Genomic DNA, 27,679 nt, shown 5'->3' with positions numbered 1-27,679 from the left:
AAACTAGCAATGTAGAGGGCAGAAAGATACAGTACAACAGCTGGAGTTGTGGAAGTTGTCACCATGTTCCTTCAGGAATTGAGTTTGTATAGAGATAACATTTTCAAGATCTGTTGTGACAGTTTTTAAGTACAAAGTTACAGAGGCAGAAAACTCAAGTTTTCTTTTGACTTTAATATTAACAATGTGTATGCAACGCATTCTCTAGTTTAGATCATGAGAACAAAGTACACATAACAAGAGGGCTTTGCAATGTCGAGTAACAATGTCAATGTAGCAGCATCAACAAAACTGTTGGGACTTTCCTCCCCAGAGCTGAAATATAGCAAAGAACGGTGGATGATTCAGATTCAAGGGCTTTAATGTCAGCTAGTGTAGAAATGGCAATGAAAAGTCCCGACCTCCTCCAACATAGTTATAAATAAAACAATACAAATAACACCAAAAAAATGGCTTCATAAATGTATCCAGCGCTACATTGTGAAGTTAAAAGAAGCAGTTACATCCTAAAGATCATTTAATTTGGTTGCATCATCATATCGCATTTATTATATTAACCCTCACACATTAAAACATATAAAATGAAACTAAAAGAAATCAGTCTTTGAGCTGCTCACCAGCAACACAGACAATACTCAATACTCATTTCAGGCAGCTAACACATCAGGCAGACTGCAGGTCAGCGTAAACATGGAGGAACATTTGTTATGGTCTGGGGAAACTTCACATTTGTAAAGGAGCAGCAGCCTGTAGTCCACGTTAAAGTCTTCCACAACTATGGCAGCAACGAGGTCTGAAAGTGTGTGTGTATTTTCGTAAGTAATATGTGGACAAACTGACCGAACCACATCAAAATAAGGAACACAATTTGTTCTCTGGACTTGTTACTTCCTCAAAATCAATTATATTCATGCACTTGCTCACAGAAAATGGAGGTCAGACTGGTGTTCAATCTACATATAAAGCGGGCTAACGATATTAGTCTTTAATTAAAAAAACGTATTTCCAATGCTCAATGAAATTAATATTGATATGTTTATAATGGTTCCCTAAATTTGAATTAACTTCTATATTATGTATAATGCTTTTAAGAGTCAAAATGTTGATAAAATGTATTTCAAGCTTTACAAAGAATACTTTTTTAGAAACCAAATAGTAAATGTGGTGTTTCATGTATAAAATATGAAGAAAATAAAAAGATAAAAGCATTTCCGTGGAATCCACTTCACCAATTGACATGGCTTACATTTACACGGTATACTCGAATTATGTTTTTTTTTTTTGTCAAGCTTGTTGAACTTCAGCCAAGAATAAATCAATGAACACTGATAATATGAACACTGACAGCAGGACTAGCAGCGCCTGGAGCAGGTCCTGTCTCTGCTGTTGCTGTGTCTCTTGTATCTGTTATGGCTGTGGCTCCTCCTATCTCTGCTCCTGTTGCTGGCCTTGGAGCAGCCTCTGCTGTATCTATGGTGCCTGTGGCTCTTCCCCCTGCTGTAGCTCCTCCCACTGCTGCTGCGGCTCCTGTCCCGGCTGGAGCTGGTGCTCCTGCAGCTGTGGCTGCGCCTCCTGCTGCCGTGGCGACTGACGCCCCTCCTGTGCCGACTGGAGCTCTTCTTGTGACGACTGGAGCTCCTCCTCCTCCTGCTGCTGTGGCTCCGCCTCCTCCGGCCCCGGCTGTTGGAGCTCCTCTCTCTGTGGGGGGGCTCACGGCCCTTCGCTTGTTCCCTACCGTGCTTGCTCCCCACCACCTCCTCCTTTCTTCTCTCTCGCCCTTTCTTCCTGTCCTCCCCTCTCCTCTTCCCTTCTGCGGCTCTTTTCTTCCCTGAAACGTGTGAATGGGCACTTGATTTGGAGCCCTGCTTTTCTTTGCTCTCGCCGGCCTTCACTCCATACACCCTGCTCAGGACCCCCAGCATCAAATCATCGCCGCGGGGATCAGAGGCCTCCTCGCTGGTCACAGGGCCCGCCTCCTCCTGCGTGAGAGGAGACCTTGAGCTTTTCATGCTGCCCTTCTTCATCAGGTTGCAGACCAGTCTCTCCCTCAGCTCCTTCTCACGCCGCTGGAGTTCCAGGGCTCGGTCCTTCTCCACCTCCACCCTCCGCAGCTCCTCCTCCTGCTTGCGTCGGAGGGCCTCCAGCTGATGAAGACGCGTGAGTTCCTCCTTCTGCCGAGCCCGCTCTTTCCGTTCCTGCTCCTCCCGCTCGGCCCGCTCTTTCTCCTGCTCCTGCTGCTTCAGGGCCTGGAGAGGTGGAGGAAACCACAATGAGATAAAAGACACTATTCAAATAAAAAACTAAATTGTCAGCAGAAATCCAAATTTAGGTCGGACACAAAGGGACAAAGCAATGCTCTAAACTACTCTACATGTTACATCATCCAATTGTCATACACAAGCAATTTTCTGCAAAACACAAAATCTCTAATTATTAGAATGTTCTACTCTTGTGAAATCTGGTTATTTGCAAGAAGGTATTAAAACCAGCTAGTGGCAACGAATCACACGTTTTATCTAAATTGTTTATTCGTACATCAACACAAGTGAATTCTTGGCCGTGAGCAGAAACATCTTTAAATGTCGTCTTCATATTTAACTGACAAATATGAGAGTAGAGTCAATTTCAGCTTAAAGAAGCCAGCCTTGGCATCAATAGCACTCTTTAATGAAATACTCAAAAAGAAAAGTTGCACTCAGCGTTTCTGAATATGTATGAGGCCTAGTGAGGTTTCAAACACTAAATCTTAACCTACAGCTTCACATTTGGTTCAAAATAAGTAAAAAAAAAACTACCAGACGATTAAAGAATCACATTTGTAGACATTAACCTAGGTATTGGTATGTTTACACATCCATGTAGCTCTGTATGTATGCGTGTGTATCAGTATTTCCGCCAGACCAGGGCTGAGAGGGCGTCCTCCCGAGAGCGGGGTGCTTGAATTTGGACTTGAGCCGTCCCTTATAGATACTGTCTCTTTACGTTAGTGATCCGGATCATTTGGCTGTTTCGTATCCCAAACGGCTCTTCATGTACCACAGTTTACCACGGAGCCTCAGTTTGGCCGCTGCGAGGCTCTGGTGCTCGCTGCGAGGCTCTGGTGCTCGCTGCGAGGCTCTGGTGCTCCACTAGCACCGCTCATCGCGTCCAAATCGCGCACGTTCCGTGTTGTCCTGTAGCAGGCACCTTCGATGTCGGGGAAACGATCTTCAATACTCCGAAAAGAATCCCACCAGACTCCTTTGTCCCTCCAACAGAGTGATGTCCTTGTCCTTTTTCCTTTTCGTTATTTCAAGCCATAAAAACTCTCGATCTTCTCTCGAATTATTAATATTTTTGGACGCCCTTGGCTCGAGTTCAGGGCGTCCAGAGCTGAATAAGGGCGTCAAATGACGGCAAGACGCCCCCCTGGCGGAAACGCTGGTGTGTATATTCAGAGGTGTATTGTGTATGTGCATGGCGTACCTTGGCCCTGGCCAGCAGCTCAGCGATGAGCCGGATGGACTCCAGGTTGCGCTGAGCCAGCAGCAGCCTCCTCTCCTCCATGGCGATCTTCATCTGCAGCTTCTTCTGCTCCTCTTCCTGCTGCCGCCTCACCTTCTTCATGTTCTTCTTCTCCTCCTTCTCCCGCAGCTTCTGATCTCGCTTTCGTATCCTCTCTTCCTTTCTCCTCTCCTTCTCCTCCTCTTCGTGCTCCTTCTGTTTCCTGTAAAAAATATGAAGTGAACATCTGTGAACATCTGTGATCTATGAATTGTGGTCAAACAGTGGAAATGCATTGTCACTGCTCTTGGTACAGTGTGGGAAAGATTCAAAGCACCGAAAAACCGATTGAGTGTAGTTTGGTTTCAGAGAATGCATAAACATTCGCTGCCCTAAATCACTTTTCCGTGTTGTGCAATATAAGCTCGTTTTTGTCTTCCATCATACCTCTCCTCATCCTTTCGCCGCTCCTCCTCTTCCTTCTCGCGTCGTTTCTGCTCCTCTCTCTGCCTCTCCAGCTCCTGTAACTTCAGCCTCTCCAGGCCCCTCCTCTTCAGGGCCAACTCACTCAGGTGCTTGTTGGTGTCAAAGGCCACCTGAGGAAAACACATGGATAAGGATTAGCAAAATGGTTAATTTTATTCATCAGTAAGTGAAACAACATGTACATTTTCTTGTAAGAATCGCTTTTTATTCTAAGAATTAGACCCTCCAGAAAAACGCGATTATGCGATCGCAGAATTTACCGCATAATCAGCAAAACGGCGCAGATTTTTTTAAAAGGCCACATATTTATCAAAAGGCCGAATAATGCCTGCATTATTCCACACAAAGTTGAGGGGAAAAAAAGTGAACTCGTCTTGGCGTGAAGTGATGATGATGACGCGACGTCATCAGCTCGCGCATCACAGAAGGTAAACAACACCGTAGAGTGAACGTGTGGAGCTCACACGAGAGAGAAAACACCAAGATGAAAAAGTCGAATCCATCTCATTTACCGACGAACATTTCTGCTAAAGACCGGGCAAAGCAGTACCCCGATGTCTTGCACGAAAGTGGGGGGAAACTATTCTGCACCCCGTGCAACTGTGTTGGAGCATAAGAGAAAATCCACGGTGACGACCCACTTTGATTTATTCAAACATTCGACAATGCTTTCTGCTGCTGCGGACAAGAAAGCCAAACGACTCACGTTCACCGAGGCATCGACCTCCACAACCCTTTCGAGGGCTACAAGAAACGAGGTGAGAAGCCTACAAGATTGAAGCTGGTCAGATAACGAATAAGTAAATGAAAACAGAATGAGGCGGAGAAGTGTGTGTGTGTGTGTGTGTGTGTGTGTGTGTGTGTGTGTGTGTGTGTGTGTGTGTGTGTGTGTGTGTGTGTGTGTGTGTGAGAGAGAGAGAATGTGATTAAAATAGCCCAATTGCTTTTACAGTAAATAAACATTGAATGTGTTTAATTGAATAGTAAAGGGGTTTAACGTTAGTGGCAGGTTGTGTGTGAGAGAGAATAAATAAGACAGCCCAATATTTTATTTATTTAGCAACTTTCCCGCATATTTCGCAACTTCCCGCAATTTTAATAACGTTGCTGTAACGTGTCTGTGTTTTGGTCATCCCAGACAGTGATGCAAAATCTAATTTAGTATTGTAGAGAATGGGAATAATACATGTATTTGAGTAACTCTGATAATCCATATTTTACAGCTTGATGATGTAATGTTAAATCACACAATGACAGTGCTTTGTTTAAAGCAGACTTATACAATACTGATCATCAGGCATGGAGAGTCATCGTTGTTTTAAAACAAAGTAAGATAAAGTCCTTGATGTTTTGGCAAAAGCTGTTTACCCTAATTTAGATTTCACAGTGAAGCGTGATGCTGTGGATTAAGAGACCTGGCTCTCCCCATACCCTCATTACCCTTGAAATGATGACGAGGCTTAGATTTTCATTCCACTAAAAGGTCTTAAAGCTGCTATGCGTCTCCCTGAACAACACAATCTAATTGCTGAAATCTGCCTATATGCAAGATCACTGCAGCATTAACATATCCCTCATGGCCAAAACAGAGGTGTGTGGAAGTCTGATAGGCCTACGTGGGTCATTCAGACCAAGAATAGCATTGTGTTATAAGAACTTAACAATCAAAATGGACATTGTTTATGTTACAAAGTAATCTCCCGTCACCAAGTGTGTTGGTATGGCTGACCAACAAACTAACCCTTCAAGTTTTCCCATTTGCTTCATTGAGAAAATAATATAAGTTTTAGATATAGTAATGAACATATTTAGGATATCATATCAAGCTTCATTTTGTGCACATGGTCACGAAGCTCAGTAAGGTATGATATATTGACTATCTCAAAACTGCAAAAGTAAATCAATAATTGAGAAGATAAATAACCATCCCTTTCTGCATAATGTTCTTGTACAGTACTTAACAACCAGCAGAGCCTGCAGTACCTTGATGTTGCAGGCCACGGCCTTCCCATCGTCTCCTTTCAGCATCAGCTTCATGCTGCGCAGGGTGTCCATGGCCTTGGTGAAGCCCCCGTACTCCTGGTACTGGACATAAGCCTCAAAGTTCAGATGACCCCCGAAACTGAACGTGTTGAAGTTCTTGTCCAGCATCTCCTCCCGGTACGGGTCCAGCATGGGGATATCTACATTCCGCACCTAGGATTAAAAAGTGGCATATTGGTCAAATCAAATGTTATTTTTGGCTCAACCTCTAAATATCGATGATGCAACAATATAAAAACACTGATTTGGTCAGTATTCTCAATCAAATGTGTTCAGCAACTCTATCATTTACATCTACAAGCTATCTATAATGACAGTGTGCGAAAAAGTCCCACCGTCCGGGACGTGTTATTTACAATATCGGACAAGTATATCTTTCAATTGACTTGTCCGGCGGACAAGTGATGTTTTTCGCCCGATTTATTGACAAATTATTGATAAATTCAGTTTACAAAAGGCAGAACTCATTCGCAAATTGTACGTGTCCGCCATTGTTCGTTTAGAAATGTTAGTTTCGGTTCTGCTCGTCGATTCCTAAGGAAATGCATCTCGCCGCTTTCTGTACAGTTAGACGGGGGCGGGGCGGGAAGTGTAGCACAGTGGCCGGGTTGGGAAGCAAAACTCGGTTCCGAGTAGGAACAAATAACAATTGTCCGGTCCCGGGATTAATAAGAGTTGTGAGGACAGGAGGCGAGGCCGAGCACGGGGACTGCAGCTCTCTCTCTCTATGCTCCGTATCAGCTGATCGCTGCACGGTGCAGCTCAGCGTCTCTCTCTCTTTCTACACACAGCGGATCCGCTGCCCGTTTAACAGCCTCATCTTTGTCAAACTTTCTTATGTTCTTTCTCTAACACGTAATGAAGGTTATTAAGCGTTTTAGCTCCTGTGTCGTTAATATTGACCACCATTTCCTTTATGAAGTGAAGCAGCCTCCCTGTCTGTGTCCTCGCGCTGTCCTCACATCCCCGGTCCCCCAGACTCGGAGGAGCACAGGGATGTCAGTATTGTTTATGAAGCAGGGTATAGAAAGTACATTATTGAAATGAAAATACTATTTATTTACTTTTACAAACAGTGAGCAGCTGGGCAGCTGCAGCATGTGTATTGCAGGACATGTGTAAGCGTCTTTGAGTTGTAGAAAAGCACTAGGCCTATAGGCTATAAATATAATGTATTATTATTATTATTATTATTATTAGGCCTATGTGTTGGACATGTGTGGTTGGAATCTGTCTCACAGGCAGGTTGCAGTGTAACATCAGAGGACACTGGGCCAATTGTACATTCTCAGACTGCACCACTTGGAACTAACTAAACAATGCAGAGATTATTTTTATATAATTGTATTCAATAACCGTAAGAAATTCAACAGTATGAAGTGATTTGTAAATAGGAATACAGATTTGACTTAATGTTTTCATAAATATATTTTTCTCCCAGTTTGTCATGGGACTTATTTTTACCTTCTCAAAGAACCGGAATCGAGAACCGAAAATAACCGGAATCGAAAAGCAGAACCGGAATCGTTAAAATCCAAACGATACCCAACCCTATGTGTGATGAAGTAAAATCTTACCGCTCACTTACGTTAGCGGTGTCGTAAAAACCGTGGGAAAATGTAAAATACGATGGCGAAGAAGAAGATTCCAGTGGCCCCAATTTTTGTCCATTCTGGACAAGTGAAAAATGTATTCTCTAAAAACCTTTTCTCACACTGAATGAGTTATATTATTTTAGTCAAACAAATCCCCAACAACTTTTTTCCATGAAGCCCTGTGGAACAGCTCATTATTTCAAACAAACAAATAACAACATGTAGATTTCAATGTTCAGGTAAAGTTCCTGTTCAACATAGAACCAGAACATTTCCCACCTTGCCAAATGTCTCAAAGACCGCAATGAGGACCGCTTCAGAGGGCCTGTCTGGGAACGGGCTGTCCTTCTTGCTAAACCATCGGCAAGGAATTCCCTCCATGTGGATGGTGTCAGGCCTCTCCCCCGGCAGAGTCTCATTCATGTCCTTTGCATCGCGGAAGAAGGAGTCCCAGTCATGACGTGTAGGGAAGTCCACTTTGTTCTCTACTGCACGGACCTGAGGAAAGAGGGAGGGGAGGGTCAATATACAGTTTATTAGGAACAATTAAATATATCTGAAAACCTCCCTGCGATGGATTATATTTTAGTTTAAGCCGTTTTAGAGAGGCATTGATTACATTTTATGGGCATTTTGGTGATAATGCCGAGAAGTACTTCTTATATTTAGTCATTGATATAAATGACGTGGGCAAAAATATAAAAAACATCTGTCGGTACAATAAAATGTAACTCAAATGCGCCAAATCTGCAGCCATCAAAATATCCAAGTAAGTACCAGGAACAGACGCTGGGATTAGCAACATAACCAGCAAAGCTTTAAGATGGGCTTTGCGGTCAACAATAATGTCAGCCTTACCTTCAGTACATCAGTAAATCCACTCAGTTTGATGCTCTTTCCATCTAAGCGGGACAACAGGCTCTTGACCACTGTCCTGTTTTCCACCTCGCCCTCAAAACGGATGAAGTCCATGGTGCTCTTGGAGATCCGCAGGGCTGAAAACTGCTCTGGAGCTACCATGGACTTCACCCTCTCCATCACCTCCCAGTTGGAGATGCTCTTGCCTGGTAGCTTGAGCTGGGGCAGGGCCACACTGACGGTCATTTTAGCAATGGGCTTGAGGTACAGGTTGTACTCGGAGGAGAGGCACACTGCCTCTGTAGTGTCATGGACAATGGTGGTCATTGTGGCTGACATAGTGGAGAAAGCTGCAGGAAGATGGAGACACAGTGAACACTGTTAGCTCATCATAGGTGCTTTTGAAATAATCATAAATGACTTAACTATTTTTAGTTTATTCACGTAACAAACTAAATCAAGCGAGACAGTGATTTAATATGTAAAAATGATGGTTCTGACTAGTTGATACTAATACAATAACAGAGAGCTTTCCAAACAAAACTCCATTCAAAAAATCAATGTTTATCGGTTAGAATCGGTTATTTTAAATTGTATTAGGTACACATCAAAGTCAGAATGCAGCGCTTAAATGTTATATTAGGCATTTAGTTGCCAATTAATTTCTTTGTATACAGAGGTTAACATATTCTTAGGGTAGATAATCACAGTTCTTTATGTCAGTTATCTTAAGTGATTTGCCTAATCAAATCGTCACGTTTTAAACAACTGTTTAGCTAACATTAAAACCTGTATATATACAGTATGTGCCTAAAACGTAACTAACATGCTATGTGGCTAGGATAGTTACTAACAGCAATAGTGGTGTTAGCTCATGTCAATCTTAGGAAAATATTCTTTGTTTGACCCACTGTGAACGTAACACAAACGCTGGTTGTATGCTAACATGTAAAGGCTGTAAGCTAACTGTCGCTAGCGTTATACTACATCCCACAGGGAGACACACACTATACTAGCTAGCTAGCTGTCGTTAATAATAACAATGTATTGATCATGTTGGACAAGAGATAAACGAATAGCCAAGTGGAATTTGTAGAGGTTAATAGAAAACCAACTTAAATGTGTGTTATTTCTAGCTAACGTTATTTGCAGGCGAGTTAGCTTACAGTCATAAGTAACTATATCCACACAATTACCTTTTGAACAACGCCGGAGAGCGTCAGTTATGAAAGTAGGTTTCACCGCCTCTTGCCCAACATCCGTCAGCTTTAAGGCTAAAAACAAAAACGTACTGATATCGTAATGTAAAAGACTGTTCTATAATACATCCATGGACAAATCATAGACAAACTACATGCCACTTCCGTATGCAGTAAACTAAGACCGTACAAAGAAACAACGAGTCTCAGCATCATAGTGGAGCTATTTCAGAACAGCGACTCCATGTGGAACATGCGCAAAGTACACATCAGGGAAATAATGCATGGCAATACAATTGAATATACAATCATGACAATGTGTTGCATCAAAGTTAATCAGTTTAATTGAAATCACCTGTGTTTATGGTGTGTAAACAATGGGTAACAATGGATTGCATTACTTGAACATGACTATTGTAACCCCTTGAGGTAAATGTGTGATTGTGTCGTATAAATAAACCCATATGCAAACAAATATTTCATATAGTTTAAATAACTCAATCACATTACTTGGAAGACATTTTGTTCTCACTTTGACATTAAATGGCTCTCTGATGATTAGTTCGTTCGTTTTTCAGGGTTGTAAAGTAAAACAATAAATCATGAAAACTCTGACAAGTATGAATACTTTTGTAGACACTGCATGTCACAAGGCGAACAGAAAATCAGGCAGACAGTGAACATTTGTTTACAACTTGATGGTTATTTTGTACTTAGTCACAAGTTAGGCGATGCATGTCATCATGGCTGTGGTGACTGTTAGGGGAAAGTGAGAGACGCGGATAGATTGGACGGATTAGTCCAGCAGCGAACGGCCCCAGGCTCAGAAGTTGGCACAGTTTCCCCTGAAAAGATGGCAGAGGAATTTACATAATAGGCATTACTCCCTTCACTTTGTATGTAGGTCAGTAGCTGCAGTCAGACAGTCTCTCTGCTCCATCCAGATCAGCAGTCATTTAACAGATAGGCTGCCCTAAGGCAAATAGACTGAAATCTACCGTCCCGGGGGAAAAAGCTCATCCCTTCAGTGACTTCTAAGAATCTTGTTTGACGAGTCGACTATACAGCAATACCAGAGATCAGAAAAAATATCAAAAGAGCAGACTCTGACTCAAGAGCTTTTACATTTTTCACAAGCAACCATTTGAATGTAATGACTGCATACATGTAATCCTGCTTTTATATGGCAGATTTGTTCTGGTAAACATGAAGTAGAACTAGGGACTAAGAAACGCTTCTGTCTCACCAGAGCAGATTTGTTATGTACATTGAATACAAATGTACCATCCCTTTCATGATAGCATATGAATATAATTGAACTACTCAATTTTATACTTGTTGTTGCCTCTTATATCCTCGATGACATACTGGGGGATAACATGCTCAACTATGTGGCTTACAGAAAAAAAAAACAAGCTACTCATCATCTGTCAGACTCATATGCCAAATGTAGTGATAAAAATGATAAACACCTTAAATGCAGTTTACTTGGTTGTGAATTTGCATTTAAAAATACATTCTTAACTGAAACATGTCCAGTGCAGGCTCAAAGATCAGATCAACATAAATGATCAATAATCTTGTAAAAGTGTTTCGTCCTTGGTACAGCAAATATTATTGTGTGTAGTGTCACATGGGCAGCTTGCGGACAGGAAGGAGTGGATATACTGTAAATGGGGGAACAGGGGTCATCGGATCATCAATTATTCAGCACCAGCAGACAACAACAATCCCTTGGTGTCCAGCAGGAATGGCAACAAGAAAGCCTGCTTCGATTTGAGTCACGATTCATACTGGTTGAATTAGCATTGACTTCATGTTCCTACACATCATGTGTATTTGTTAAATTGGAACAACAGTAGCATAAAGGGAGAGCACTGACTTTTATGCAAACCAGTACTGCTTTATTTCATTTTCAAGGATGAAACATAAAGACAATATGACAGTGGCTCAGTAACAGTGTATTCACACCACATAATAACTTCACAGTATTTCAAAAAGAAGACGGAACAAGGACCTACAGACCAGACATACACATGATCAGTGCACAGAATAATGTTTTCCCCTATTCATGCATCTGAAAAAGTGACATCAAAGTAGGATACATACATTTCTACAACAAAAGAGTCAGCATTATATTAACATGAAGCCCTATGATTTGAGTACAAATGCTACAAAATACTAAGGGAACATTCTTAAAGACTAGGAATAATCAAATATATGAAAGGATCACATATTTGGGAAAACAGTCAAAAGGTCAACGTGCTCCTCAGCTTAACATACAGTACAGCATATTCTGGTCTGAACTCTTTACTATGAACAGATGATGCAGACATGATTGATGATTGAATGATTGTGTACATGCAGAGCAATACAGGAGGAAGATACAGGCTACTTATTAAATATAAAATCTGCTCCAGAGTGGTAAAGAAGCATCAGGTTGTTTGACTGTGTTTACTGTCAAACTAAGCAGTGCTATGCTGTTTGTCTATGAAAAGACCTGAACAACCTTTCCCCAGATTAGTTTGATGCTTTTTTTTGCATGAATTGCTACAAAAAATGATCCTTTCTGATGAAAATAGTAAATGGTAAGAATTGGGAATTTGCAAAAAAAACACTGTCAACTTCTATTAAACACCCATACTGTTAAACTCCCCCACAAAGAAGCAATGTAACAATGAGTCAACCAGACTCAAAGGATTTGAGGTACATTATAGTCAGTAGAAAACCCACATCATGTGCTAACCCTGTGAAACAGTCCTAAAGTGTAACTGATCATTGTCTTCATAGTAATTGGATCCAAGTAAATCCATGGCAGCTTTCTTTTGATGTAAACTATTGATCAGCTGTACGGAAATGTATAATGCAAATTAAATTGTAGTGTATATATACACAGTGCATTATTAATCTAGAAGTGTAACATTTGATCACCCTTTTCTATCATGTACAATATGAACCTATCAGCATGATATCAGACCAATAACATCTGGTTTAGTTTGAGCAGTTTTCTCCCATAATCACAAACCATCTTCAAAGTGACGAGTGCAAACGCGACGGCTGAACATGGCAGTTTGGACATACATTGGAGTTCTCTGGTTACAAATACTAAAATCTGGTACTTAAAAATAAAAAAATTCACATTCTTGAAATGTGTTTTAAAAAATCAGCACCACTCAGGCAAACAAGGTTGAAATATAGGAATGTGTTGTATGAATATATTAATTTCATCTGCACACAAAATAATAGTTTGGATTAGTGTGTTGAATCTGTGTTGAAGTGCTATAACAAAACCCCTCACCATTTGGAGTCAAACTTAAAGTGAAAACGTGATACAATCCTGTTGCATTTGTGTGAACAGTTTTCTAGTGTAAAGTGTAAAAAAAAAAAAAAAAATCATGTTTGCTACCTGCTCTTCAACCGAGCCTAAGAAATAACGAAAAACTAAAACCAAAAAATTCAAAAGGAATTCAAAGAGTAGTTTCTCAATGAATTGTTGTAGCAAATCAAATGCTACATAAACTGTGACCCGCCCTCAGTGATCATCAACCTCGGCCTGATTACTGCAATAAAAACTAAAATAAGTTCGATTTTTAGATAAACATAAAAATACTATAATAATAAAACTTAGTATGTGTGCGGTTAATTTGGTCTAGAAAGGTCTGACCTGTCAGCTTATAAAAGGTGAGTAAACTGTATTTTGTAAATCAACGCACTATATCTCAGAGTTTTGTTACTTTATCCAAACAGGTTGGACAGTGGGCGGGTTCGGATGGGGCTGCTGGCGAGCTCCTCCCCCCTCCCCACCTCCCCCGTGTCCCTGAAGGAGGCGCTGTGGATGATCTGGGCTCGGTGGCGTCCGCGGTGCAGCCGTGCGTTCAGCCGGCTCAGAGACGACTTCCTCTGCATCCCCCCCTTGTTCTTCCCGTTCCCGGCCCCCTCCTCCTCAGCAGGTGGGTTCAGGAGCCGCAGTGGGTTCAGATTGCCCTGAAGGACTCTGGGAAGCCGCCATCCACGTGTTCCACTGTTACCTTTGTTAGTGTTTTCATTGTCCGACTCAGCACCCGGTGAGGTCACCACTCCCTCCTGCTGCAGGTCAGCGGCAATGGGCGGGGCCAAGTACTGGATGGCCCGCCTCCCGCTGTAGTCTCGAGCCTCAGGGTCCGCCTCCCAGTCTGACAGCAACACACGGACCACCTGTCAATCACAGCACATTAAATACACACAGAAGAGGGAATATTAAAGGCTTCCTATCATACTATTTTTAGGCATATATTATGGGTCTCAGATATATAAAAAACATATCTATGAACTGTTTTGCTCAAAATACCAAACAGATCTCCCATCCAGCCATGCCTCATACCCCTCTATTTCAGCCCTCTTACAGAAGTGCTGATTCTGGGTCAGTAGCTTTAAAAAAACAAAAATAATAATAATAATAAGGGGGGGGGGGGGGGGGGGGGGAGCTTATGCAGGAGAATTCTACCGGAAGATACTCAGCTATATGCTGTCGTGATTAAGCACCAAAAACCACATCAAGGATTATTTCTGAAACAGTATGGAGACAGTATGGAGCTCAAATGCTCTTTCTCTTGCGGGTTTACCACAAGGTGAGTTCCTTTTTCTATTTCCTGCTTTTTTACACATACTCTCTCCAGTACAGGTTATCTCTGAGTGTTAGCGATGCTTGCTAATGTAAACAAAGACCATATTACTTCCAAAACACGTCTCGCATTGTTTCTGATAGCGACGTTTCTAGTTTTTAGAGATGTGGGTACGGAGGAAAAGAGAGAGGGTTTAGTTTTCCGACCCTTTGTGAGTTCCCTTACACACCGGGACCAAACATTTATGTATATAAAGGCATCAAAAAGTGCATTTTGCATGATAGGAGACCTTTAAGATACTGAAATGATGATACTTGGTTTACTGGTGTGTACATCTGTGAAACATATCATATGAAACTCATTGTTAATCAAATATGTCAACATTGGGATAGCTCTCTTCTATTCTATTTCTATTTTTCCTTACTTGGTATGGATTGTAGCCATCTACAGTATGTACAACTGACAGATAGAGCACATACAATCATATGCTGCTTCACTAGAGATGTGTATAACATGACACCCCATGACCCCCACCATGATCCACGCAACCCACCTGTGTATGTCCATGCATGGCTGCCAGGTGTAGTGGTGTGTATCCAGCACTCGATCTCACATTTACATTCACAGGTATTGAGTTCTCCTTTGCGAAGGCCAGCAGCTGGGAGAGAAGCTCAGCTTTACCCTGCTTCGCCACCCAGTGGAGGCAGGTGAAGCCCGTCACAAAGTCTCTCTTGGTGACGAGGCTGGGTTCCACAGCGAGGAGGGGCTGCAGGCTCTCCCACAGGCCGTCAGAGGCGCACAGCATCCACTCGTGCTCCAGAGGGTCCAGGGTCACTGAGCCGCAGTCTGACACTGAGGAGAGGATCGATGCAGAGTCTCCTTCGCTCTTTATGGAGTCCCGGATGCGTGAACCTCGGCTGATCAGAGACCTCCGCACCTGCAAAGGGAAGACGATAGAAATTAAAGGGTGCATATACTAAATACAATTATTTGTGTCACCTTTAGATATTAATCCTTCAGAGTTGTAACACTGCAGAATGCTTTTTTGTGATATAAAGAAGGCTTTTGGAAACTTTTTTGCCACTATCCAGTTGGCTCTTCACAGGACCTCGAAGGCATTGTAAATACATGTTTTACAACACTTAAAAACATTTAAAGAGCCACATGCTTTATTGTTATTTGTGGAAGCTTTACAAAAGTAAACCATATGGGAGGGTAATGAACAACTCATCACAGTAAGGTATCAAACAGATGTTAGTAGAATACAATACCTTTTCGACCATAAACAAATGTATAGTTACATTTTGTATTATTGCCTCATGATGATCCCAGAAAAGGAGGTCATAGATCAACAAGCGTAAGAGTTAAGGCAAGCTAGATTACATAACCGTCTCTCTCAGTTACATAAGACAGAAAACTGCTGCTGGAGAGTCATACTTCATGAATATTGCATGTCTGGCTAGCTACTCACCATATGGTGTTTTCTATCAGCTATAAAAGACTGTGGTTTTGGCAATGCTGAAAATTAAGCAGCGGCAGCAAAGGCAGGGGAACCTGCTCAATGCCATCTCTCTATGCCTGGGCACCATTCAGGTTTTGGAGCACACCCAAAGGTGAAACACAGGATGTGACATAGCTGCTTTAGGTGTGTGGCCATACGTGTAATACATTTGAAACAAATGAAAGGAGCATTTCTCTGTTGTATCTCAATATATGTAAGCGTACTTTCTCCCATGCCTAAATTATTAATTGTTTTAACAGCTACCCCCTGTAGAGAGCTTTGTCAAGCTGCCACACTTAAAGTTTGACTTATAATAACAATCTACAGGGAAGCTTTCTTCATGCTAGAAAATAGTTTCCTACCTGAGGAGAACTGCTCATCATCAGCTCTATGAAGTTCCTGCGACTCCCCTTGGGTGTGCTGATATCTCCAACAGGGTCCAGCCCTTCCAAGGTGCTGTCTTCAGAGAGGCAGCTGGTCAGCTGGGCCCGTGTGGACCCTCTGGACACCCTACGTGCCCCTCTCACATGCTGGCTGTGGGACCCCCCATGGTGAGCCAGGTCCAGATCTGCAATCCCAATGACTGGAGCGGACTCCCGCCTCCTCCTGTCCCTCAGCTTCACCTCCCCTCCTCCACCAAAGGTAGGAGTCGATGTGTTGGTCTTAATATTCTGGGAGGGGGCTGCATGTAGCCCCTTGCCATTTGACTGTTTGTCATTGTCCAGGCTGGCAGCCAATGAAGTGGATGCTCCTGTGGAAACATTGGACATTTGTCATTATCATCTGGCTCTGTGTGTTCAAGTTGCCACAAGCAGTTATTGTAGAATTGTGTTTTTTGTCATAAAGGTGTCAGAATTAAAGGAAATAATTTGTCTACAAAATACTATAGTGGGTAATTTAGAGGGCCAATGCCAGACAATACAATCAAAGCAAATAAATAAATAAATAAATAAACACAGTGTTGGTTCGATAAACAAACAAAGGATTTTAAATATAGTTGTGATATTGAAACAATACCATAGATTTTAAAAGGACATGGTGCCTAAGCCTTTTTTGTCATTTGTCATTATCATCCAGCTCTGTGTGTTAAGAGTTTTCTATGGCCACATCTTAAAACTGCATTCACTCTAAAGCAAACTTCCCATTTAAACCCTACAGGCTATTCTTGTAAACTTTTTAATTTTTCAATAGAATGTCAAAATTGAAGGATCTAATCATTTGATTTTGATCATTTCAGTCTTAGCTAGTATGGTTGTTCAGAGAGCCAACGCCAGACAATACAATCTAAGCATACACATAAATAAACATAGGATTTTGAATATACAGGTGCTATCTAAACAAATGAATCATGGACACAAATAATACCATAGATTAGAATAAGACAAGGTGCCTATCCCTCACCTGTTTGGTCTCTGTTGTCAGGGTTCCCGTTGACATAGTTGTTGTCCAATGCCTCACGGATATTCCCGTTGCACTCCGCGTGATCGTGGCCGCCTGTGTCCGCACGCATCACGGACTCCGCGCTGCCTTCAGGGTTCAAACAAACACATTTCACACCGTCTTCCACTTTCACAACCCCCACGCTGTCCACGATGCGTTTCAGCACCTCTCGATCCACCTCTTCCTCTGACTGGTCATTTTGACCAGACGCTGATAGGAAATGATCGATCAGCTCCATCTGTTCGACCCTCCCTCCTCTCTCCATCAGGAACTCCTGCACGGCTTGCTCTGTGCGCTGGGACGCCATCATCCTCCTGGACGACCCGACCAGAGCAGTGCAAAGATAGAGTAACTAAATAAGTTACTCACAGACGTTTAAAAAACAATGCATGTTCATGCTACTGTCATTCACTCAGGCTGACGGTGACGACGGATGACAGCATCTTCTTCTTATTCTCCTCTCCTCCATGGGGAGTGTCAAGCCATGGCAGATAGGGGTCGCACGTAGCTGAAGCAAAACACCAAGGCAAAACGGATGCTGTGTTCACGTGCAGCTCGTTAATTCCGGCTTCCAATACTAGTATAAGCGAACATGTAATGAAAGTTGTAATTTTTGGAATATGCGGTTTGATTTTAGGTTTGATTGAGCTGTGTTGGCAATACAAAGAAGTGGAAGTATAAGAAGGACCCGTTTTGGATGACATACTGACTATTGATTAGACCTAGATTACGTACTTTACTAGAGTAGGCTTATTTTAATTTTATGCCACTTTCTACTTCTACTCAACTACATTTTAGACGGAGGTATTGTAATTTTGTACACAACTTTATCTATCTGACAGTTTTCGTTACTAGAAGTTTTACAAATGCAGTAGCCTACAGTACAAGAGTTTAACATTTTCAATTAACCTTCCATAGAATGTTTAGGCCTACAAGTGATGCGGACATGATGGGTTGCATAAAAACATACACGATTTTGATAGTTAAAGTAATTTGATGTGCTTTTGAAAAAGGTGCAGGTAAATTCTCTAAGGTCGAACCTAATATCTAAAACCTAGATAGTAGTGGTTGCATGAAGTTGTTGCGTTGAAATTGGCTTTACGATTTATCTGATGGTCCCCAACATGCCATCGAAGATGCTGGGGAAATCCAGTTGCGCTGTACCATTATAGAAAAAAGGGGTGGGTGGGGGTGTAAACTGCTTTCAATTAACATTGTTTGGTATTTTTTTCTTACCGTTTACGTGGATTTATATCTTTATATGGGCAGAGTGTTTATTTTTATTTTATATGTTGCCATCATTTATAGACATTTAGCTTTTAAACAAATGAACAGACTATAGTTTTAACCTCATTCCTATCGTGTTTTCAGTAGTGGAGTCTGCTCAGTTGTCGACGACGGTAGACGCAGTGAGGCGGTCCTGATAAGTGTACCAACAAATAAGTCTGTCTTTAGTTAGCTTTGTTGTATTATTTCATAATTTATCAGGGTTACCAACTACTGGGTAGAGTTGTAATGGCTTCATCGGATGTTGCTCGGATGCCGGTTAGTATTTGTCTTCCTTTTGGTTGGTTGTCGGTGCTCTTGACAGTTTCGTAGGGAGTGTCCGGGGCTATCATTAAGTTAGCTCCCGCTAGCCCGATACCTACACGGCTGTTCCAAGTGGCCGATTCACAATAAAGAACCGCACATTTGTAATTCACGTCCACCAACAACCAGAACATCAGGCTTGTTTTTTATTTATTTAATTATTTAACTTTTCTAAGGGGTTCCATGTAGCTTCTTTCAACAAATTGCACCGCAGATGACGCTATGTTGCTAACACTACTCTAGCTTCCCCACAGGGAAAAGTTGATGAACATAGTTGTTAGCAGCTCGGTTAAACATTCCTGTGGTAGGCTACTGTTAATATCGCACCATTGGGGTGCTAAAGCGTTTAGTCATGTTTTAATGGCAGAGTTAATTGTATGTAGTAAGACTTATGCTATGTTGCTCGATAATAGCCACTTAATCTCGTATTTGTTTGACTGGAATTACGTAAATAAACATGCTGTCAATACTTCGGTTGTTCGAAAGTGTGGTGTGGTCAACACCACTTTCGAACAACCGAAGTATCGACAGCATATAGAGTTATCAAAAGTTTTATAATAGGGAATTGTTTTAACGTTAAATTGTACCTACTTTTACCACATTATAACTAGGCCAGTGTTACAGCCCTATGCTTAACCGACTAGTTCAGCCTGGCTCAGGTCAGAGGAGGTCGACGCAGTTTGAGGAAGATGTGGGTGAGAAGAGAGGCGGTCTCTGGGTTTACACTGGAGATACTTGGAGCTTAAAGCTAATGAACAACCCCTCCTGAACCCTTTTTATTTTATGTTTAAGATTCCCATATTATCTGCCAAAATAAATCACCATTGTGTTTGTTTACATGAAATTCTAAACAAAGTATTCAGGAATGCACTGCAGCTACCACTGTTTTTCCGCTGTTCTGTGATCTTGTTCGTGTGTAGCTCTTAGGACCAAGCTACAACTCCAATTCGTCGTGTAACCCTGCTGAATTGATCATTCAATCATTAAACAAATAGTCTCTAACGTTAGAAGATGTATTTACATTAGTTGCCTAGAACAATTCATATGTATTGCGTGCTAAAATTGTAAGATATTGAACAATCAACCTACAAATTGATTATATTTGGTGATTTCATTTGAATGATCTTTCATTAGGGCATTTCCAAATGTATATTACCTATAATGTGGTATGGATAGGTGAAGACATATTGCTAGAATCTGCATTATTGTGCTTCCCTCCAACCAACATTCTAAATTATGAAGCTGATGAACTACGTCTTGCAAATGATCAGTGCCTAAAAAGTTGCACTTCCCTGGGTCATTATTTTGTTCCTTTTTTGAGGGGGAAAATGGCTGCAGTATCTTGATATTAATCTGCCTATTTGTGTAATTTCTTCTTCAGGAGAAAGCAGTCCGGCCCCTGGGCCTGGCTGGCCATGTGGGCTTTGACAGCCTCCCAGACCAGCTTGTCAACAAGTCTATCTGCCAGGGCTTCTGCTTCAATATTCTCTGCATCGGTACGTTGTCATGCACACACAATTACTAAAAACAATACACACACCTTCATTGTAAAAACTGGCAGACAATAAGATTTTTAGGAACATTTAATTTAAAGCAGTTTATTTGAAGTCAAAGTGCTATCACACACTAGTAAATTAGATCTCAACCACAAAGATGAATAACAAAAAATGGCGTCTTATCTTTTCTTGCTCTAGGTGAAACCGGCATCGGGAAGTCTACCCTTATGGATACTCTATTCAACACGAACTTTGAGAACTTTGAGTCGTCCCACTTTGAGCCTCAAGTGAAGCTGCGGGCCCAAACCTACGACCTGCAGGAGAGTAACGTCCGGCTACGCCTCACTGTGGTCAACACTGTGGGCTTCGGGGACCAGATGAATAAACAGGAGAGGTGGGAGGAGGAGTGTGTGCGAGAGGAATATTGACAGACGCTCAAAGGGTTCAATAGTTTTCAGTTAACCCACATTTCTGATCTACCTTTAATGTCTCCCTGTAGCTATCAGCCGGTGGTGGACTACATCGACAAGCAGTTTGAGAGTTATCTTCAGGAGGAGCTTAAAATCAAACGTTCTCTCCACAACTACCACGACTCGCGTGTCCACGCTTGCCTCTACTTTATCTCCCCCTCGGGTCATTCACTCAAATCTCTGGACCTGGTCACCATGAAGAAGCTCGACAGCAAGGTAGGAGAAGGATCACTGTGTGTTTGGAAGGGTCAGACATGGCCATTATTACAGTATACCAAGGCATTGAGAAATCCAGCTGGCACGATTTTGCACATTGCCATACATACAGACATTTTTCTTAGATGTTGTATTTTTGTTTAGTGCCTCAAACACTTGACCAGGGTCAGCCTCTTCCGGGTAGAATCAGCAGCTGAGCTCAGAGACGACATCAAAACTCTGTGCTAAATTGCTCATATTATTATACAATTATGCTATGTGGCACACCTTTTTTTTAATAACTGATATTTAATTAATACATTTTACATAAACATTTAAATAGCTTTTCAATAGTTTCTGCTAATACTACCATGAAAATATTCATTCAACATTGGGGGTGGACAAATTCCAATAAAGAAAGGTGTGTCCAACTTGTTATGTGTAGTAATGTAATGCTGCATTGATCTGGAGTCATTGGGTCACATGACATAATAGCTATTAAAAACCATTAGAACTTTTAAGGAAAAATTGCTGATTTTTCCATTAAAAATATTAACATAAGTATGAAGTACTAAAATCAAATAAAAAGAGGTATGTCTTATTTATTTAGTCAAGCAATTATATATGCAATGGATTTTAAGTGACATGGTCACATAAAATGGAAGCTATTAAATAAGACAAACTAAAATAAAGTCACACATCAATAATACAAATATGTGCCATATAGGATACATTTATTATTCAGCATCATTTTCATAATTATGAGCAAGTTGGCATAGGGATATTTTAATTAGATTAGTTTTGTGTCACTCAAAAGGTAACTTGTTGTTGTTTAAGAGCGAGGGCTTCTTCTGCCTGTCTGTGAAACTGAGACAGAAGACCAAAGTAAATGTCTGCCAAAAATCCAAACTATAACTAAGTGACCCCTCTGAGTTTTTCTTCAGTACTCCATCATCTCCGACGATGTGAAAAAACTAGATCCCGCTCAAGAAACTAGTAGGGGTGATGGATTTTTTTCAAGAGATAAATGCAGGTTTAAGAGGAGGGTACATTGATCTGAAATGTGCCTGCATTTAATGGACTGACTCCAGTGGACATCGACATTTTAAAATGGACTTGTCAATTCGCTCTGCTGCCATCGACCCCCCCCCCCTTAATTGCACATTGTTTAGGAGAGATGTCAATATAAAACGTAAATAATAGGGAATTGTTTTAACGTTAAATTGTACCTACTTTTACCACATTATAACTAGGCCAGTGTTACAGCCCTATGCTTAACCGACTAGTTCAGCCTGGCTCAGGTCAGAGGAGGTCGACGCAGTTTGAGGAAGATGTGGGTGAGAAGGGAGGCGGTCTCTGGGTTTACACTGGAGATACTTGGAGCTTAAAGCTAATGAACAACCCCTCCTGAACCCTTTTTATTTTATGTTTAAGATTCCCATATTATCTGCCCAAATAAATCACCATTGTGTTTGTTTACATGAAATTCTAAACAAAGTATTCAGGAATGCACTGCAGCTACCACTGTTTTTCCGCTGTTCTGTGATCTTGTTTGTGTGTAGCTCTTAGGACCAAGCTACAACTCCAATTCGTCGTGTAACCCTGCTGAATTGATCATTCAATCATTAAACAAAATGGTCTCTAAACGTTTAGAAGATGTATTTACATTAGTTGCCTGTCTGTGAAACTGAGACAGAAGACCAAAGTAAATGTCTGCCAAAAACTATAACTAAGTGACCCCTCTGGGTTTTTTCTCAGTACTCTATCATCGCCGACGATGTGAAAAAACAAGATCCAGCCCAACAAACTAGTAGGGGTGATGGATTTCTTTCAAGAGATAAATGCAGGTTTAACTGGAGAGAGGAGGGTACATTGATCTGAAATGTGCCTGCATTTAATGGACTGACTCCAGTGGACATCGACATTTTAAAGGAGACATGTCATGGCCATTTCCACTGATCATAATTCCATTGTTGAGGTCTACTAGAATAGATTTATATTGTGCAATGTTCCAAACTCACATAGGTTTCTCATACAGCATCTCTAACTGCGTGTATTCACTGAATTTCACTCTCTGCCTTTAACGGCTGGTTGTAGCTCCAATATCTCCAGCCCCCCCCCTCCCTGTGAGCACAGTGTGCTCTGATTGGTCGGGACGTTGTGAATCGCGCTAAGCTCCGTGGAGGTGTGGTTTCCTTGTTTAGCGATACACAGCCAAACTCACCCTGAGCACACACAGAGTCACAGCCGAAGTAAAAACAATAAGTGTGGCTTGATATTGAGTAAGAAAAAGGTTGATAAACGCTGTGAGAATGGGTCTGCAGAGAGAATTCCAACTGTCAGTTATCAGCCTGCAGCCAGGGAGGAGAGATCAGCAGAGCTGCCTGCACTGAGTGTGTGAGGAAGTCCGTGAATTGGTCAATTTGGACCAATCAGCCTGGTCATAGCTCTGGGAGTGGCTACTGGGTGTTCAGACGTCACAATGTCCAGGAAGAACATGAGAAATCTCCAACGAGGCGTTTTGGGGAGGTCTTTTCTGTGTTAGAGTTTTACTCCCTACACGGTGTACTTTGAGGGGTTTTGACTCTGCAGACCGTTTACATGCATAAAAACCTTCACAACACACAAGGGGACGGGTAATAACCGGAAAAGCATGACATGGGACCTTTAAAATTACTCTGCTGCCATAGACCCCCCCCCCCCCCCTTAATTGCACATTGTGTAGGAGAGATGTCAATATAAAAGTAAAGACCTGTATCAGGGACCGTGCTGTGGTCGTTTCTAGACTTTCCTCCAAATGGTTTTTTGGTAGAGCTCCACTATCCAACAGACTAAACCCCTCCCTTCCCTCTTGAAGTGGTCCGAAATTTTCCCATGCTCCCTGTGTGTCGTGACTTTGTGTTTTTTGTGCGCGTGTGTGTTTCACTGCTCTGGAGTGTCAGTAACCCTGGATTTGCATGTGAATGAAGGAGAAAAAGCAGTGGAATGCTGTAATCACACACACACACCACACACACACCACACACACACACACACACAACACACACACACACACACACACACACACACACACACACACACACACATCATACACACACCACACACACACACACACACTCCAGTTGTCCCTTTGTGTCACTGTACAGATACACACAGAAAGAGCCATTTGTTGAATGTGCAGCACTGACAGAGAGACAGTCACTCACTCAGACGACTAAAGGAAAATATCTCCTAGCATTGTTTTTTCTTTCTGTGGGTTTGGGGGGGGGGGGGGGGGGGGGGGTCTGTGGCGCAGAAGCTTGTCTCATGATAACCCAGCCTCTCTTTGGTACGACGAGACGACGGACAGGCAGGAGAGGAATGTGGGACGACTTGGACACAGAGTGGGCTGCGGGGCCAGAAATAACATCGGTGACCTCGGTTTATATAACGCATATCCAAAAGCTTTAAACATCTAGATAAAGTCATTAAAAGCAAAACAGTTGGAATAGTTTTTGTAGAATTTATTATTGTATGTACCAGATTAATGGATGCCTTTGTATCCACATAGTTTCATTCTTTCTTTATCACATCATCATCGTATGTCCTGGCACAATGTTATCAGTGGTTTTCAATAAGTCATTATTACAAAAATATGTTCTATTAAAGGTGTGTTTTGTTCTCTGAATTCTGCGGACTGCTACCGTGTACATGAATGTGTTCCCCCTCTGCTGCAGGTGAACATCATCCCAGTGATCGCCAAAGCGGACACCATCAGTAAGAGCGAGCTGCACAAGTTCAAGATCAAAATCATGAGCGAGCTGGTCAGCAACGGGGTCCAAATATACCAGTTCCCCCTCGACGACGAGACCGTCGCTAAGGTCAACACTACAATGAATGTAAGAAAAGCACATGTTGGCACATATTACACCTCATTAGCTGGGGTCCTTTCCTTATACGGGTTATTGCGAGATAATAACCAAGTATATAAATGTGCTCCTAATTACAATTGGCCTTTTACTTTAAACTGTTGTACCTATTGTCGGTTCAGTTTTTGCAGAAGTATTGTCGATCGAGCCTTGCTATTCGCCTGCTTGCAGTTTATGTTTTAAACGTATAATAAAATCAACTTTTTTTCAGGGTCTTTTGCCTTTTGCGGTAGTGGGCAGCACCGAGGAGGTCAGCGTGGGCAACAAGATGGTGAAGGCTCGTCAGTATCCCTGGGGAGTGGTTCAAGGTGAGATGGATCATTGTTTGTTTCTTTGTCTGACACCTGTCTTTGTTTTGATGAAGCTCTTGCTGTTCATTTTAGCATTAGTTGAATTGAAATCTGCTTGTCGACCTGCATTTGTTTCCCTTCCACAAACACCCTTATCCCATGTAGAAATAAGTATTTCAGGCTCAATACAATAAGCACGTAAGGAAATAACATTACAGTCAATATAGTGGATTGTCTTATCTAGGTCTTTTTCAAAGGATTCTCAAAACACTGTTGAATATCAGCCGGATGTCTAATACTTGTACGTGTCAGTGGAGAATGAGAGTCACTGTGACTTTGTGAAGCTGAGGGAGATGCTCATCTGCGTCAACATGGAGGACCTGAGGGAGCAGACACACACTCGACATTACGAGCTGTACAGACGCTGCAAACTTGAAGAAATGGGATTCCAAGATACCAACCCAGAGTGCAAACCCGTCAGGTGAGTTCACAAACACCTGCGGAGACACAGTACAAACAAATGAACCACTGACAACTGACTGTGTGTTTGTGTGTGTGAGCAGCTTGCAGCAGACCTACGAGGCCAAGCGGCAGGAGTTCCTGGTGGAGCTGCAGAAGAGAGAAGACGAGATGAGGCAGATGTTCGTGCAGAGGGTGAAGGAGAAGGAGTCTGAGCTGAAGGACGCTGAGAGAGAGGTACACAGATACTCTTTATAACCTTGGAATATGGGGACTTAATTTCAAAGCAGTCCAGGAATGTCAGACAAGACGGGTTGGCTTAGTTACACTTATTTGTAGGACAAAACAATGCTGTATGGTTAAAGTACTGTCTTTCAAACCTCGGAAGTTACTTTATTTTCCTTCTTGGAAGCGTTAAGTTTTTGTGTAGTCATTACTTTTTTAAATAATTAAATGCATATCTTATACATTATTTTTCTTTAACAAATATTGGGGAAACAAATGCCATGAGTGTTTCACGATATTAATTCTTCTACTGGATAAAAGCAAAGGAATTGCATTCCAGCCAAAGTAAATCTTTGTACAGTTCACATCTAATTTGTTGAAGTGTGAGAGACCTCGTTATGAGGAAAACAACTTGTTGCATCATTTCTATTTGCTCATTTAATAAGGACATCTAATGAGTTTGCTTGTTCTATTTGGCACCATCAACAATGGAGGCATCTCTGTAACTGGGCCTGTTCTGTGTTTCAGCTGCAAAGTCGCTTTGAGCAGCTGAAGCGTCTCCATGCCGACGAGAAAGCGACTCTGGAGGACAAGAGGAGGAACCTGGACGACGACCTGAGCTCCTTCGGGAAGAGACGAGCGGCCGCCCAGCTGCTGCAGGCCCAGAGCCTCACCGCCAACGGCAAGAAGGACAAGGACCGCAAGAAGTAAGAGGCCTCTCTTATCTGTAGGCAGTGAGGGTAAATATACTTTCTTCAGTTACCTGCTAGTGGAATGAATGTGAGGCAGCCCATCTGTTGTCTACTGCTGTTGACTGAGTGGATTTAAGGTCAAAATGATGTCTTTTCTTTTGGGTTGATCCCCCTGAATGAACTTCTCCTATTTGTTTGTAGTTCAAATGCTTAAAGTGCAAAACAGGCATTTTTTGAAGACATTAAACTGGCTTACAGATTTATTAAATATTGTAAAATAGATTCTCATCACCCTGCATTTTGTTTTCCCTCTTCCAGCTCTGGCTTCATGTGAACACATCGGGATCTGAAGTACACTCCAGTATAACCAGTGACACGCTGGCCACCATCTTTCCAGCCCTTAGTGGCCAGTCTCAAACACTAACCATGCAGGACCCCCCCCACGCGCACACACTGACGCACACACTGACACACACACACACACACACACACACACACACACACACACACACACACACACACACACACACACACACACACACACACCACACACACACACACACACACACACACACACACACACACACACACACACACACACACACACACACACACACACACACACACACACACACACAAGCAGTGTGTGCAGGTTTCTGCCAAAGTGTAATGACTGTACCCATGAATCCTGTGTACACTTTCTTAAATGGTATTTGTAATCTTCTTTGTGGGTTTTATACCTCTGTGTAATATTTTTATTTATCCTTTTGTTTTTATATACAATGTTATTTTCCATATACCTCCCTTACCTTTGATGTTGTACTTGTGCCCTGAATGAGGGACTCTTTAGACAGCCTCCTCCCCTAATGCTGTACATTGATCAAAGGAATTACCAACACTATATTCAAAGGGACCTCTTCACAAACATTTAATCCGTTTTGTATTGCAGTCAGATGATGAGAAAGACGTCTGTCACATGCTTCTTATTTATTATTAAGCCCCTTTCTGACATACACATCATTAGGACATTTGAGTCCATACGTCTAGATAAATGCCACTCTCTTTGCCATGAGTGTATCAGGTCATCAGTAAAGAGAGATAAACAATCACTTAATTATTTCTGCAGCTCCCAGCTGTTCTCCAGCAGT

At 42.0% G+C, this 27,679-nt stretch overlaps 3 protein-coding genes across 4 annotated transcripts; 1 reads left to right on the top strand and 2 right to left on the bottom strand.

Annotated features, from left to right (window-relative positions):
• Window positions 1-154: 154 nt before the first annotated feature.
• akap17a (A kinase (PRKA) anchor protein 17A) lies at window positions 155-9,851 on the bottom strand. The gene is made up of 7 exons (XM_034110541.1): window positions 9,662-9,851; window positions 8,466-8,815; window positions 7,887-8,105; window positions 5,953-6,165; window positions 3,931-4,079; window positions 3,466-3,706; window positions 155-2,246 (listed from the first exon to the last, which is right to left on the bottom strand). The coding sequence occupies exons 2-7, from the start codon at window positions 8,802-8,804 to the stop codon at window positions 1,353-1,355; spliced, it is 2,055 nt and encodes a 684-aa protein (XP_033966432.1). The 5' UTR covers window positions 8,805-8,815; window positions 9,662-9,851; the 3' UTR covers window positions 155-1,352.
• A 1,600-nt stretch (window positions 9,852-11,451) lies between these two features.
• sowahca (sosondowah ankyrin repeat domain family Ca) lies at window positions 11,452-17,653 on the bottom strand. Its single transcript, XM_034110307.2, has 4 exons — window positions 17,168-17,653; window positions 16,129-16,517; window positions 14,819-15,202; window positions 11,452-13,858 (listed from the first exon to the last, which is right to left on the bottom strand). Exons 1-4 carry the CDS (start codon window positions 17,514-17,516, stop codon window positions 13,400-13,402), a joined length of 1,581 nt encoding a protein of 526 aa, XP_033966198.1. The 5' UTR covers window positions 17,517-17,653; the 3' UTR covers window positions 11,452-13,399.
• Window positions 17,654-18,585: 932 nt separating this feature from the next.
• Window positions 18,586-27,069, top strand: septin10 (septin 10). Of its 2 annotated transcripts, none has more exons than XM_034109787.2 (10): window positions 18,586-18,751; window positions 20,178-20,292; window positions 20,491-20,686; window positions 20,792-20,978; window positions 24,674-24,835; window positions 25,077-25,173; window positions 25,468-25,636; window positions 25,719-25,851; window positions 26,368-26,579; window positions 26,850-27,069. In XM_034109787.2, the coding sequence occupies exons 1-9, from the start codon at window positions 18,722-18,724 to the stop codon at window positions 26,548-26,550; spliced, it is 1,272 nt and encodes a 423-aa protein (XP_033965678.1). In that variant the 5' UTR covers window positions 18,586-18,721; the 3' UTR covers window positions 26,551-26,579; window positions 26,850-27,069. The 2 variants fall into 2 exon arrangements, with proteins under 2 accessions (XP_033965678.1, XP_033965677.1); XM_034109786.2 differs by having other exon boundaries at window positions 26,368-26,546; window positions 26,850-27,068.
• Window positions 27,070-27,679: the final 610 nt, after the last annotated feature.

The sequence above is a fragment of the Pseudochaenichthys georgianus genome, chromosome 21 (assembly GCF_902827115.2).
Source record: "Pseudochaenichthys georgianus chromosome 21, fPseGeo1.2, whole genome shotgun sequence".
NCBI classification, from domain to species: Eukaryota; Metazoa; Chordata; class Actinopteri; order Perciformes; family Channichthyidae; genus Pseudochaenichthys; species Pseudochaenichthys georgianus.
Note: the sequence above shows the minus strand (reverse complement) of the source record. Positions and strands in the feature narration are given on the sequence as shown.